The sequence below is a fragment of the Miscanthus floridulus genome, chromosome 16 (genome assembly GCF_019320115.1).
Source record: "Miscanthus floridulus cultivar M001 chromosome 16, ASM1932011v1, whole genome shotgun sequence".
NCBI lineage: Eukaryota > Viridiplantae > Streptophyta > Magnoliopsida > Poales > Poaceae > Miscanthus > Miscanthus floridulus.
In genome coordinates this window covers 89,487,297-89,502,485 of record NC_089595.1, presented here as the reverse complement: position 1 = coordinate 89,502,485, position 15,189 = coordinate 89,487,297, and the positions used below count along the sequence as shown (strand labels likewise).

The window sequence follows — 15,189 nt, the reverse complement described above, 5'->3', positions numbered from 1 at the left end:
GTGGTCGAGTAAGCAACTTGCGACCAATCTACACCAGGGGGTGGCGACACAAACACTATCGCTCTATCCCGACCATTAACCTGGGAATAAATAGGCGATCACACAGTAAGTTTCTACTACAAAATGAGACTACGGGTACAAGGCAAGTTAAGTTACCTTTGGGGGAGGTCGGGTGAGCTTGAAAGCGTGCTCAATGGCGCTCAATCTAACATAATTTGGATCAGCTAAGTTGAATAGCTCTCCAATTCTGGCTCTGATTTTGATCTTGTCAAGCGCCTCCTGCCTCGTTCTCGTTGGATCTGCGCTACCTTGGTACTTGTAGCTGGGAGTACCCTCCTCTGGCAGGGTTGGATCCTTCGGCTGATGAAGTTCCCGACCATGCTCGGACCATCCAGTTTCTTCCACAGGATCATCCCAAGAAGTTCTAAGATCTATTCCAAGTGCTCGGGCTTCTCCGATCAGCTAATCTTCTTCTCTGGAATGAACCCCACGTCGCACAATGTGATCGTGTTTGGCTCTTCGCGGATATAGAATCACTTCTTGTACCAGTCATCAAGCGACGTGTTCCAAGGGCAGTGCAGGTACTAGGCTTTCATCCCGTCATGAAGATTGAGGTACACACCTCCAGCTATCTTCGATCCGCTGCTTCCTTTCTTCCGCAAACAGAAAAGATGGCGAAAGAAGTCAAAATAGGATTGAAAGCCACCATATGCTTCGCAAAGATGAATGAAGGTGGAGACAAGAAGAATCGAGTTGGGATGCAGATTGCAAATCCCAACCTCGTAATACAAACAGAGCCCCTGAAGGAAAGGGTGCACTGGGACCCCAAAACCCCGCTTGAAGAAATCTTCGAAAACCACAATCTCACCTGGTTGTGGATCGGGGTACCCCTTGTCCTCCGACGCGTGCCATCCTGCGAGTTCCTTATTGTGGAGTACTCCCATAATGACGAGGTCTTCGATGGTCTGCTCGTTGCTTCTTTATTTCCACCACTCCTTCGCCATGACTCCGGCTTTCTTCTGGGCGTCACTCTTCGCCATGAATCCGCCCTTGCTGATGGAGGTGGATACGGTGGAGGGTGATTGGTGATGATTTCGAAGGTATTAGGGTTGGTAAGAGGAAGAAGAAGGCTGCGGCGGCGAATGGTAATGGGGATCGGTAAAAAGTAACTTACCAGTTCTATATTATAAATAACCAAGAGTTCCACCGTTTCGTCTGCCCGAGATTCTTGGGAGACATGCGCACACACCGCAGATGGTTGTTTTCACAACCTCGAGATCTATGCCAATATATGCGCCTCTTCGTTATTAGTGTATGCGCCTCTTCGTTGCTAGTGTGAGAGGGCCCACACTGATGCACCTCCTTATAGGTGCCAAGCGACTGTTTGCTTGAAAAGACAAGAAGGCAGTATGATGTGCTATATCCATCTGCTTTTTTGACCAGACGTGCCAGATTGGAATTGACAGAGTAAGAAGATAAATAAATACACCAAATAATAGTGCAAGTGGCATTCGTTTCTTTGCTGCATGTCTCGTGCTCAGGGATGGTCCAGACCACTGTTGTGCTCGGGGACTGCCCAGACCACTACCGTACTCGGGGATTGCCCAGACCACTACCGTGCTCGGGGACTGTCCAGACCACTACCGTGCTCGGGGACTGCTCCGACCACTACCGTGCTCGAGGACTGCTCCGACCACTACCATGCTCGGGGACTGTTCCGAAGAATGCTCGACGACGGCTCTCCTCGGCTACATGTGACGTGTACTCACATACAGTCGAGAGGCATTTATTTGGACCTTGCTACAAGGCTTATACTTCTCCTTCCAGCAAGCTCGGGGACTACATCGGTACGATGCACCTGCTGGTGCATCTCGTATTGATTGTACGACGACTGGATTCTTAACTTCAGTGGAATTTTTTTAGACCCTGGCACCACGTGTCTACGTCACCTACTACCAGGCTCGGGGACTAAGTGGGCACATTTCACCTTGCGGTGAATGTATTTATTTTATCGACCTCTATGTTTTGACTGATTGCCAAGATTACTACTGTCCAAGGGTTACTTACATTTCTTATCAGAAATACAAGTGGGCACACTTAATAAGGAAAGAAATCTTTTTCTTTTTTCTTTAAGAGCACCATGCATTCTTCGGACAACCGAAATCTTCGGCTATAATCGTGGTCTACTGCTCTCAGTTCTGATCAGAATGCTGGCGTATTTGATTGGTCAATGTTTCAATCAGTTGGAGATGACATGAGGACGGATCGCATTAGTCGAAGGAGATCGAACGGCGTGTCGCAGCATAATACATGGTGCTCGGGGACTAGCTGTGGGGGTATTAACCCCTATACCCTTACGGCTAGGCTTGGGCCGGCCCGGATTAGGGGGTTCGGTCCACTAGAAGATGACGCGCGGCTCGGCCAACCTGTTCGGAGTCCCGCGCAAGGAGTTAAAACAGATTTGGAGATCAAGCAAGATCCTGGTCGGTTAGAATAGGAATCCTTATCCGGCCACCTATGATAATTGTAACTGGCTAGGATTAGTTTTCAGATCTGTAACCCTGCCCTCAGACTATATAAGGCGGGCAGGGACCCTCTCTAAAAAATATCTCTCATTGACATACAACAATATAATCAGATGCAGGACGTAGGTATTACGCCTTCTTGGCGGCCGGACCTGAATAAATCCTCGTGTCTGTCTTGCGTCACCATCTTGTTTGTGGCTTGCGCATCTGTCTGCCGACAATCTACTACCTTAGGCATACCTCTAGGTAGACTGCCGACCATATTTCGTCGATACTAGGGGTATGCCTAAGGTAGTAGATTATCGGTAGACAGATGTGCAAGCCACAAACAAGATGGTGACGCAAGACAGACACGGGATTTTATCCAGGTTCGGCCGCCGTGAAGGCGTAATACCTACGTCATGCGTCTGATTATATTGCTGTATGTCAATGAGAAATATCTTTTGAGAGGGGTCCCCTGCCTGCCTTATATAGTCTGTGGGACAGGGTTGCAGATCTGGAAACTAATCCTAACCAGTTATAATTGTCATAGGTGGTCGGATAATGATTCATATTCTAATCGATCAGGATCTTACTTGATCTCCAAGTCTGCCTCGATTCCTTGCGTGAGACTCTGAACAGATTGACCGGGCCGCACGTCGTCTTCTAGTGGGCCAGACCCCTTGGTCCGGGCCGGTCAAGCCTAGCCGTAACACTATACGTCACCGTGACGCCTGAGGCGGCAGACCACCTGTGCGGTGCTCATCCCTAGTAGGCGGGGTAGGTGACTGGCATTGGTCCCACGTGCATGGGGCGCGTGAAAATAGAGCGGGCTTTCCACGGACGCGCGTGACGATGTCCGGATGGGGCGGGCTGGGATGGTCGCGCGTACGCGTGGGAGTCGGCGAGCGAACCATGCAGGCGCGCGTGACGGAGGTGACGCAGCAGCTGCTCCCGGACACTAGCCCTTCGGTTTTCGGTATGTGCATGTTATAGGCCTGAGCCGTGTAGGTGCATCGGTTTCAAAAGTTGGTGTCCCTCTTCTCTCTTTCAATCACTTAGATGTGTGGGCACTGCCACAATCTGATAAAAGGTGGGTTTGCACAAATTATTGGATTGTGAAATCTAAGCAAACAGATTTGTGGACGAATGATCAAAAACAGTTCTTTATTCCAGTTATTATAGGGGTAATAAAAGCTAGAATCTGCAATTCTTTGTTTCAGTTAGAGATACAAAAGCTAGAATCCACAATGCCTCAATTTGTTCACAGGAAAGAAGAAAAAAATCCATCCCAATTCATCTAAGTGCCCGTTTGGATATAGGTATTGGGGCGTTGGATTTGGCTTTGGTATTTACTATCCTCCAATTCTAGTGTTTGGAAGCTTTATCACTCTTTTCATCAATCTTCACATCTCTATCTTCTCTTATCATCTCTTATCTATCTCTATCTCCATCTCTATGTCTAAATATTTTATTTTTATGGGCAATGATCAGGTAATATCTCAAATAAATCTGAGCCATTGATTTTTCAGATTTTTACTTGATAAATTAAAAAAATCTAGGAAAACAAAAATAAAACCTCTGGATTCCTCTAATAACGGGAGAAAGAAAATCATTCTTGCTCCGTGAAAACATCCGCTCAGATTCCCCTAATCACAGGAAAAACATCTAACATGTATGGACACGCTGAAGATGAGTCCATACATCCCTACTTGCCAACTTGCCATCACTGTTTAACGATAGCAACGCAAGCGCGTCCATCATCTGCCTCTCTTGGGCCTCATTTGGCTCAGCCCAAACCCCGGCCCACCATAACTATGCCCTGAGAACACTAAAAACCCTCGACTCGTCTCTCTCGTCTCCTGTCCTGTGCTGCCCTTGCCCGTCGCCTTGTTGCCCGCCTGCCTCTCCGCCGCAGCCGCAACGGAGGAGTAATCTCGCCCACCGCCATCGAGAAGTACGCATCCTTCGTCCTGTGGATCCGGATCTTAATCCTTGTTTAGTACAGTAGTTCGTTAGTAGCGAACGTAGCCATGTGGATGTGTAATCCACCCAGCTATTGGCCTCCTGTTGGCGTCTAGTGTCTCTTCCTGAGCTCGTAACTAAGAATGTAAATATATCCTGTTCTTAACTAAATTCACCAGACATTATGTTGTCTGTCTAAATCTTCTTCATGTTGCGTCCCTATTTTGGATTATTTGAGATATTTGCAACCAGAATTTTTGTTTTGTGTGAGCAACTGAGCACTTGTTTGGGGAAATTGAGTTACATTTAGGGCTTGTTCGGTTGTTTTGGATTCATGGCCTGGAATTATTCCTGGCTGGAATGATTGTGTATTTTGTATAACAATTCATCAGCTGGATTGGTTCCTGCCTCCATTCCGGAATAACCGAACGGCCCCTTAGGGGTTTCGTACCAATTCAAAAGGCTTTCCTTCCCGTTATTCAAATAAAGCTTTGTTTTGGCTCAACTGATATTCTCAATTTATTTGCAGAGTTTTAGGAAACACACTGTTAGACTGACTCAATTGGATGCAGTAAAACTGATGAAGTGTTTTTTTAGCTGAATCTGAACTTCGGAGTGTCAAATATTCTATTCGTCGGTTCCACATGTGGACTGATTAACCAACACCATTCTTTTTTACTTTGCCTTAGCACCTTTTTTCATTAAGAGGGTAAAAAACATTAAAACAAATACAAAACTCATTGGAAGCCTAAGCTTACAGATGAGGATTTAGTTCTCGTAGGCGTTAATTACACAAACACTTTGTGACCAAACAGAGAAGCACATGGCCCAAATACAATACTCATTGCAAAACAATACGCGACTGTAGCTGCCTGAAACTTGCTAGAATCCACTCTTCAGCCTCTTCCAGAATCAGCTCCACTTTTTTTATCAGAGTCGACTAGCAGCTACTGAACGTGCGATCATTACATTTTTTCCAGATGTGCCAGGACACCAAAAGCACAAGTGTATCAAAATCACGACGAGAGAGCTTCGGAACCAACTTCCTAGATCCAAGCCACCAATCAAACATCTTGTCGAATAAGGGATTAACACCTCCAAGCCTAGGCAAAGTAGCAGACAGGACCAAACTTCCCGACTGAGAACATAATCCATCAGCTGGTGATCCAGTCTCTGAAACCTGATCGCACAAGGCGCAGGAGTCTGAATCCTGCAAATTGTGCTGCCACCTCCTATTTGCTGTCCAGTGCTGACTATGGAGAGCTACCCGAAAGAAATATTTCACTTTCTGTGGAGGACAGACCTTCCAGAGCTCCTTCGTGCCTGCCATACGGATTGAGCCAACTAACATTGCTCTGTAAGCCGATGAAACTGAATACTGCTTGTTTGCTGACCACCACCAGATCAACCGATCATGGACGCGACTCCGAAGCACTACCTGATCCAGCCTCTCCCAAATCATGACATAGTCCAGTAGCACCTGCACAGTCAGCGCCCCACGAATGTCCTTTACCCATGCACAGTTGTCGAGCGCATCCCTGACGGAACGACACTGATGTCGAGCAGGAACCAAGAAGAACACTTCCCATCAACCACTTGGACCTCCATTGCAGCAAAGAACAAGGCTTGGACTACTTTCTCTGGTTTATTCGGAAGACCAACCCAGCATCTTTTGTGGATCAGACCACGGATACCACTCCCAGCACAGGCGCAGAGCCATACCAAAGCGATGCAAATCGGTGATCCCTAACCCTTCAAGTTCTTTAGGCCTGCAAACGACCTCCTGCATTACCTTGCACTTGCCACCCGGCACTGATTCAGCACCAGCCCACAGAAAATCTCTCTGCCGGCCATCAATAGCTTCGATTGCCCAAGCAGAAAGACAAACTGCAATGGGGACATGCACTGGCATGGCCAACAGCGTGGCCTGGGTCAACATGGCTTTCCCAGCCAAGTTCAAAAGTCCACCCTTCCATTCCGGAATAAGATCCACATGGTCCAGGTATTTTGTTTTGCGTTCTGTTCTTTGTACTTAGTTGTGTCACTGCAAATTGGATATGCTTTTCTTGTTTTTGCTTGTGTAGAAAAAAGTAGCTTGCTTGTAGTAATATGGAGGAAGGAGGATGGGATATTTAATAATGAGTCTTTAATAATTCCCCTCCAGCAGTAACCTGTCTAGATAATTATCCTTAGCGCAGACCCTATGATTTCAATGTAGTAGCAATATGATTGTGTCAAGTCCCTGGTCTGGTGGACGTGAGGAAGCCAAATGTTTAGTTTGGATGTCAATTCCTTGTGGATGCCTTTCAATTCTGGCTATGGGTAGAACCATGTCTTTCGATAGCTATTTTTGCTGTTATAATAGTTCTCGCATTACATAGTCTAGGTGCAACTATTCACTGTCAAAGCAAGCTATACTTCTATTGTCTCTATAGAAAGCCATGTGTTATGAGTGTGTTCCACATAGGGGGAACAAGGTTATCTAATCTCCAGTATGCTCATTGCAACATCCTATGTTAGTGATTACTGTTGTGTCCTTGGCAAAAAGAAATGATGAGTTGATGACAGTGTCAGTGTGTTGTTTCACACATTATGCTACCAATAAAGTTGTATTGTCTCTTACCTAATTTGCACATCCAGTGCATAGTCAGTGTGTGGACTACTGAAACATTATGATTGCAAGACTTGTGGCCTGTGGGTCGGTGTTATTCAATTTGCCATTTAATTTGCATGCTGGGTTTTCTTTTCACCCCTTCCATCTGCCACAAATTATTTTTTGTTTTTACCTTTGTGAAATGTTTTTTTAAATAGTACAGCAGGGGAAGCCCCCACTGTAAGTTTTATATTAATAAAATAAAAGAGGCTGTACAAGCACACAAAACTGTGCAATTAAACAACGAACAGCAGAAACTAGAAGCCTAAGAGAGGCAAGGAAACTAGGCTAGGGAATCTATACAGGATAAGAAAGCAGACGCTTAGCATCACAGATCCTGAAGTCGAGCTTCCTCACTAAAGCTGAACTTCCAAGAATCTAAGGAAGGACGAGCCCTTTGCGAAATGTTATCTGTTAGTCTTAACGTGTTAGTAGACCTCTATTTGATGGCTTACTAGTTGCTGTTTCTTATATATACTCAATTATTATTTTATTCCAAAGCTGCTAGTGTAATCCTTTGGGGTTTGTAACACATGGCAGCCTTACAAGTCTGTTTTTCCACAACTGGTGATGTCCAATTTTATTGCCATGAGCAATGAAATTACATGGTTTGAGTACTTTGAGTTTTGAAGAGTCTTGCTACAAGCAATACAAAGAGTTCTAATCGGCTAACCCAGACACATAACCAAACCGATATTCACTACTAGCAACCTTCTATTCTTACAGCTACTAAACAACAGACAATAAGACATAGAATAGGCCCATGGTCCACTCCACCACCTAGATGCAAAAACAGCAAATTTTGCACTTCTTAATGCCCACTAGCATCTTTTCGCTGCCTCCATCATCGCAATGAGACTGCTACATCTTAAGTTATTATCTCCATCCTGCTGCCTTCATTATGCTGCTCGAGTGGAAGCTTAGCACTGCTTCCTTCCAAATATATGCTCCTTCCAGCGCCTTTCTGGAGTCCCGCCCAATAAGAAGAAACAAACAAGCAAGCAAACACGTGATCTCAGCATAAGATCTAACCAACTTCTTTTGAAAACAAAATAAACATATTATTTCTTTCCCACCATAAGGCCAATAAATAGCAGCCAGTCCAACCATGGGAAATTGCTTCCCATTTGGGAGAGATTTCTTGCATCAAACCCAAAAATGATAAAAAAGAATCTGGTCTACAAGATGCTCCTACACCATAGTTAAACTACATGCATACTTCGCCATCGAACAGCCCAAAGTTAAATGTTGAATATTTTCATTCTCTTCATAAGTCTGCTGGTGCACATCTCTGCAGGTTCGCCGAGGATGGTGAGAGTTAGCGTCTTGAACGATGCTCTCAAGAGCATGTATAATGCTGAGAAGCGTGGGAAGAGGCAAGTGATGATCAGGCCATCTTCAAAGGTGATCATAAAGTTCCTTTTGGTGATGCAGAAGCATGGTTAGTTCTCTTTATTTACATTTTGTTTGAAACTTGCTGAAAATAAGGAAAGGGTTCTCATGACTGCTGTCCTTTTCTGCAGGGTATATCGGTGACTTTTGAGTATGTTGATGACCATCGTGCTGGAAAGATTGTTGTTGAGTTGAATGGCAGGCTGAACAAGTGCGGAGTAATCAGTCCTCGTTTTGATGTTAGGTGTCAAGGAAATTGAAGGGTGGACTGCTAGGCTCCTTCCATCTCGTCAGGTCCGTTCCTTCGCCATACGGGCTTTGCTTGTTTCTAACTATGGATCTGACGCTGGGTATCTGTACAAGCAGTTCAAATTTTACATTGTAATAATGTAATTATCTTTCACTGTTTGTTGTGCAGTTCGGTTTTATTGTCTTGACGACCTCTGCTGGCATCATGGATCATGAAGAGGCCAGGAGGAAGAACGTTGGTGGCAAGGTGCTAGGGTTTTTTCTACTAGATGGAAGTTTGATAAAAAAGGATTTTGAATCAGCGTAGTAGGATGTTTGTCCTTGACTTATATTCCTGAAGTTTCGAACGAGTGAGACTGCACAAGTGCAATTTACTTTGTATTATTCTTACCGAAATCCAAATTTTGGAAGAAGGATAAGTGTCCTTTTGCTTTTCTTTATTGCGCCCTCTGTTTGTTTAGCAAAAGCTTTCAACCTTTGTACCACGAAAGTTTGAGATTTTGGTAAGAAGTAAAATTCGTTGGTGCAGTACAATGTCGATATTTTTGACAATTCATGATTGCAAGGTGAACACGTTTGCTTCATTCCTAAGATTGCCAAGGGTTGTCACACTTGGCGCCTAACTTTTGCCACACTTTTTCTTGCCTAAATCATCTAACCTGTGGCAGAGAGAAAAAGATAGCCACAACTTGGCTTGCAAGGATGTGTTGCCAAGACATGATGGGCACATGGCTTGTGGGATCAATCCATACCTAGGCGAAAAGTTTGCCACGCCTAACTTGAGACATGAAACCAGATGCTAACCTGACCTAGTAAAACCTAAGTGACTGCTTGTCGGGAGTCCTGGTGCTGTCTGGACCCCCAACAATTATATGCTTCTCCACGAATGTTTTGGACCTGTGGATCTGTGCCTGATGGATTATGCGCCGTTCTCCTAGATGCTAAGCTACTGTGGCTGCTACTAGATGCTAAGCTACTGTGGTTGTCATTCCTGTTCTGCTCAAGGTTGCAACTGCTCTACATTACTTCGATGCTGTCTTCTCTTTTGTATCCGGCAAGAAACCCGCCATCTTGTAAACGCGTCAGGGATGCAGACACATCATTCAGATGTGTTGCTAATTAGTCTATTTGTGCAGAACTCATGACGTTTCTTTCACAGAAATTCTAAAACAAATGCCTTGATGTGAAATTGGCCAACTTGTTTCGTTTTGTCGACAGCATGTAACCATTACATAGTTGAGCTCGAGTAAAAAATGCATCACACAAGATAAATGCCATCTCTGTCAGAAACTAAAAATCCAAGGTCTTGTTTCAGATTGTTTACATAGAACTGCTTGATTGCAGTGTGCGAGGTCACCTTGCATCAAAGATAGCGAAAGGCAATTAACTCAGCAGATATGAAGGAAAAGTATCTGTTCAGTGAATTTCTTCCTTCTTCCATTAGTAACTGTTCCCTCCAAGGACTTTACATGATCCCAACATTTCCAATTTTTGGGCTACGTGGTCTGCTAAATATGTGATATGGTTGTAAAAGCTACGAGGAGAGAACAGCAAAGTAGGCACTATAAACATCGCTACCACCAAATTTTACACAAAGTCAGAACGCAGCCAGCAGCCAAAACATGATCAAGGCTGATGTAGCACTGAATGCCCAAGACACGAAGGCAAACGCTGTGGCGAGCTCATATTTTCCGCAAGGGAGATGGGTATACCTTCTGCAGAAGAACACGTCCTTTTGAAATAGAATTACTACACCAGCAGATGAGCTTGCTGCGGCGAATGACAGAATTGCTGTTACCTACACTCAGTAGATTGGTTTTCATTAGTGCTGCTGAAAGCATGGACGTGATTAGATGAGCATCGCCCAAATGAATACAAGGCTAGACTCGTACAATTTGATAAATAACAAATCCACACCAGACTGAATGTAATACACAGATCTGATCTTTCCTCTTAGTATGACCCCAAGCTGGCATCACAATGCATCATCCATCAAATAGGGAGAGCATGAATAATGAACATCATGTACAGAAAACCAAACTTTGCCAATTTAAAACTAACATGAATTGTACAAATGTGAAACTATCAACTCTTCTTAAAAGGGGAAAACAGAATGTACTGGATCATTTAAGTATCACAGATTTAGAATGTGCAGAGCACTTATGTTGAAAATTAGATATTATTATTACTCTCTCCATCGCAAACAAGTAATAGTTTGCAAATTGATACTCTATAAAACACAACTTTGATGACCAAAATCTATTCTGATATAAATGGAACTTCAGCATTTTGAACAAATCTACAAACATTCGTGTTCCTATTCACAAATAAATTGATAGCCAAATAGTTCACGAGCTTTTACATTGAGAATCCTAAAACATTTAAAACAAAACAAAAACTTCTAGAGGAGTAGCATAACAAAATTTATGGATAAAGCTCCACATTTCCAGAGATATAGAAAAGAACTGCAAAAATATCAATCAGTTTGGAATATTCATATGGACAACTTCAGTGCTTCTATAAAGTTGTATACCAATATACTGGATGTTAAGGGTTTATCAAAGCATATAGGTAAAAGCACATTAGATGACAAGAGTTCCAAAATGAGTTTAGTCATTACCCAGTCTCCAACGACAAACAAGCTCAATAGAATGGGGCTGGTGAGATCCTTGTTGGCTGTAATGGCATATCCATCAAGACACGCAAGTCCAAAACTCCACAGCATTTGAAGTCCCATTGATGCAATCAAGTAGCTGAAATGTGAAAGACAATATGAGGTTTTTGCAAATTTGAAAGGAGAAAGTTTACGAGCTGTAACAATCTGAGTTAACATCTTACTAAACATCAGCAGATAAGCAATCACAGCAACAAGGATCCATTAGATACTGGAATGACTACAAATGCACCACGTGTTTCAAGCTACCACCACCATATCGAACAAAATGGATTCTTTGAATACGCCTCCAGTGTCACCATGCTAATATGCTTTTCGGACTATCTGTACAATTGGACGGCAATCATATACTTCTCAGAATTTTTGTCTCGGATGCTGCAACTAACCCTCCGAACTAAATGCACTTGACAAAACGCAACCTAGAAATTAAGAAGCAGTTTGTTAGTCGTCCCTCCCTCACTCCACAATTCCCCCATAAATGAACCCAATTACGACTGCATTGATCCAGAAAAAAAAATAATGAGGATTGATGAATCGTCAGAGAATAATCCGAGGCAAAATGGGGATTTAGGGATGCTCCCCGCCAAATGGATAGATTCACGAGAAACCCCAACCAACAGAGACCACGGTAGGCTAGAAGAAGAAACCCCCAAAAGACAAGGTCAACCGGGACGCGGTTTGTGGTTTTCATGTAGCTTACCAGAAGGCGGTGTAGCTGACGAATCCGAGCGAGCTGCCCATGAGGCCGATGCAAGCGGCGGCGAAGAACGTCTGCCCCACCCGCAGCACCAGGCCGCCCCAAGAACCAGGCCTCCCCAGCAGCCCGGCCATCGCCTCCTACCCTCGACCCACCGTCCTCTCGCCCCCGCCGATCACTCCCGCCGCAGCTCAGCGGCCGCGGCGATCGACCATGCGCGCTCCAATCCTGTGGGTCAGGAGTTGGGCGGATCACTGCGGGTTTTAGGCAAGAATTGGGGTCTCGAGGAGGCGGCGAAGGGGATTTTAACAGTAATTGACAAGTACTCCTCCCGAACAGTGGCAAGGATTTGGGTCTCGAAGAGGCGGCGAAGGGGGTTTTAACAGTACTCCTACCAACAACAGCAGCAGAGGGGGAGGCCAGGAGGGTGGAAAAGCGGCGAGATGGTGGAGGGGACGAGAATTTCGGGTGGAGGGCCGGCGGACGTTGGTGCGACTCTGACGCGCGCGCGGCGGAAAAGCGCCGCCGGGTTGCGTGTGTTGGCTGCTTCCGCGTGCGCGCGCGCCTGCCGTCGCGCGGACGGCCGAATTTTTTACAATTTGTTTTCTTTTTAAGTTTCTCACGGAACATACTCCTAACGTAAAGAATTTAGAAAATAGACTATTAACTTGGCTCTGACACCGAGCCCCCTGGCAGGTCCTCGGCGTCGAGCTCGACGCCGTAGATCTTGGCGCCGAGCTCGAAAATATCTAACGGGCCCACGTCTTTCCTCTCTTCTTCTCCCTCTCGCCCTAGCCGAGCACTGCCGCCGACGCCGCCGCCCTTGCCCGCGCCACCCGCCGCGCCCTCGTCCGCGCCCCCGCCGCGCCACTGCCCCCGCCGCACCACCGCCGCCGCGCCACCGCCGCCGCGCCGAGCCCGCGCCGCGCCACCGCCGCGCCACCGTCGCCGCGCCGCTGCCCCACCGCGCCACCGCCGCCCCCGCGCCGAGCCTGCCACCGCCCCCGCCGCACCACTGCCGCCGCGCCGCGCCGAGCCCGCGCTGTGGCCCGTGCCGAGCCCGCGCCGCCGCGCCCTGCTCCCGCGCCAGCCACCGTGCCCGCGCTCGTCCGCCACCGCCCCCGTCGCGCCACCGCCGTCGCTCCGCGCCGAGCCCGCGCCACCGTGCCCGCCACCGTGCCCGCGCACGTGACCCGAGGCCGCCCCCCCCGCCCCGCGCTGCGCCTCGTCGTGCTGTAGAGCTGCACCGCCCCCGCGCCGCGCTGTTGCCCGTGGTTGGCCGCCGCGCCGCCTCCACCGCCATCCTCGCCTTGCCCTCCACCGTCGGCCCCGGCCGCGGCCCGCCTTGCCGTCCCTCCACCGCCGGCCTCACCCCGCCTTGCCGCCGTCCACCGCCGGCGTGCCTCCCGTGGCCGTCGAGCCGGACTCGCCGTGGGTAGCCCCTGACATTCCGCGCCCGCCGCGCGCCACCGCTGTTGTCTGTCGCGCCACCGCCGGCCCGGAAAGGTAAAAATTATAAATATGCAATATACCTACTTAGTTGGCATTTGTTATTTATTAGTTAATATGATGACTCAGGTAGTTGATTTAGTTAGTGATCTAGTGAGATATATATGTAGATAGATAGAAACATAGGCACATAGGCACATAGATATAGTTAGATAGCTACTTAGATATGTAGTTACATTTTTAGTTATCTACATATGATCTAGCTATTTAGTGAGTACACTGTAAATATATACGTAGTTATTATCTTGATTATTTAGTTTGTAGTTAGAAAGTACTTGTTAGGTACTATCTATCGTCTAATTTGGACTGAAGGACATGTGTTTCGTTATGTGTTTGAATTAGATGGACAACCTAGTGACCATATATCATGGAGGCACCGTTGAAAGCGATCGCTATGGATATGTTGAGTTTCCTGACATGCAAAGCGTGCCTGTGCTATTCAATGATAGGCCTTCATTTAGTGGCATGGTTGCAAGGGCTCGAGAGGAGCTGCATTGCCTTGGAGATGATGGCATTGCAGTTGATGGTGTACTGCACCTAGGTTGTCCTCCGAACATCTTCAGGCGAATGATCTCAATTGGTTGTGCGGATCAGTGGGAGAACTATGTAAGATCGGCTATGAAGAGCCAGCTGCAATGTTTGGACGTAGTTGTGCATCGGGTGTTAGTTGATCCCATCCCTCATGGGTTTACCCCAGCAATGGATCATCAGGTATACATCGACCCTCCCGTTCCGGAACCTTGCCTGCATGTGCAGATTGTACCTACGGTTCCCGATGCTCAATCTGCCCCCAATGCGGTATTTGGAGATGGTTGTCAGACTCATTTTTTCGTGGCAGATCATCCTTATGAGATCCCTTTGACACAGAATCATCCGAGTAAGTGTCTTAACCGCATAGTTTTTGGGAGCTTACCCCGTTTCTTATATCTATTTCTTTCATTCTTTCCTCATTTCTGTAATGATGTTGCAGGAGACATTCCTGAGAATGTGGATATGCCCCCTGTTGCTGCGCAAGTGCACTTTGGAGATGGATTCCGTGGGTCAAATAGTGTTGAAATTATACATGATTCGGAGCCATATGAGATGGCTAGGGCTCTGGATTCTGATGATGATCGCCCTGTTAGAGAGCTAATGAAGAGTGATGTTGAGATGATGAGGCGTATCTTTCCCGGCCGTCATGATCCTAGAGTTCATGAGTTCAGCGATCTTGCTCATTCTGATCAGGCGTTTGTAGAAGGACATGATGATGAGCTCCTAGAAGCTCCTGAGGCCGGTCCTAACATGGTAATTGAGAATGGGTGGGTGTTCAATGACCTCCCTGCTTTGAAGAGGTGGTTGTAGGCTTTTGCAGTGATACAAAAGAGGCCTTATAGGGTATTGCATTCATATGCGGAGCGCCGTTACATAGTTATGTGTGACAAGGAACGCTGCCCATGGAGGGTTTGTGCAAGGAAGCAACAGGTAACTGGAAAATGGAAGATCATAAAAGTTGTTGGGACACACAATTGTGCTGACCATGAGCTAACACTAAGGCATCGGCAGTTGA

The 15,189-nt window shown here is 46.5% G+C and overlaps 2 protein-coding genes and 1 pseudogene across 2 annotated transcripts; 2 read left to right on the top strand and 1 right to left on the bottom strand.

The window, feature by feature from the left end:
* The first annotated feature begins 4,381 nt into the window (after positions 1-4,381).
* Positions 4,382-9,884, top strand: LOC136513058 (small ribosomal subunit protein uS8z/uS8w-like; annotated as a pseudogene).
* Positions 9,885-10,176: 292 nt separating this feature from the next.
* Positions 10,177-12,662, bottom strand: LOC136513057 (CASP-like protein 5B2). Its single transcript, XM_066507057.1, has 3 exons — positions 12,138-12,662; positions 11,384-11,516; positions 10,177-10,561 (listed from the first exon to the last, which is right to left on the bottom strand). Exons 1-3 carry the CDS (start codon positions 12,266-12,268, stop codon positions 10,361-10,363), a joined length of 465 nt encoding a protein of 154 aa, XP_066363154.1. The 5' UTR covers positions 12,269-12,662; the 3' UTR covers positions 10,177-10,360.
* On the top strand, positions 12,578-13,326 carry LOC136510999 (vegetative cell wall protein gp1-like). The gene is made up of 2 exons (XM_066505253.1): positions 12,578-12,687; positions 12,930-13,326. The coding sequence occupies exons 1-2, from the start codon at positions 12,578-12,580 to the stop codon at positions 13,324-13,326; spliced, it is 507 nt and encodes a 168-aa protein (XP_066361350.1).
* Positions 13,327-15,189: the final 1,863 nt, after the last annotated feature.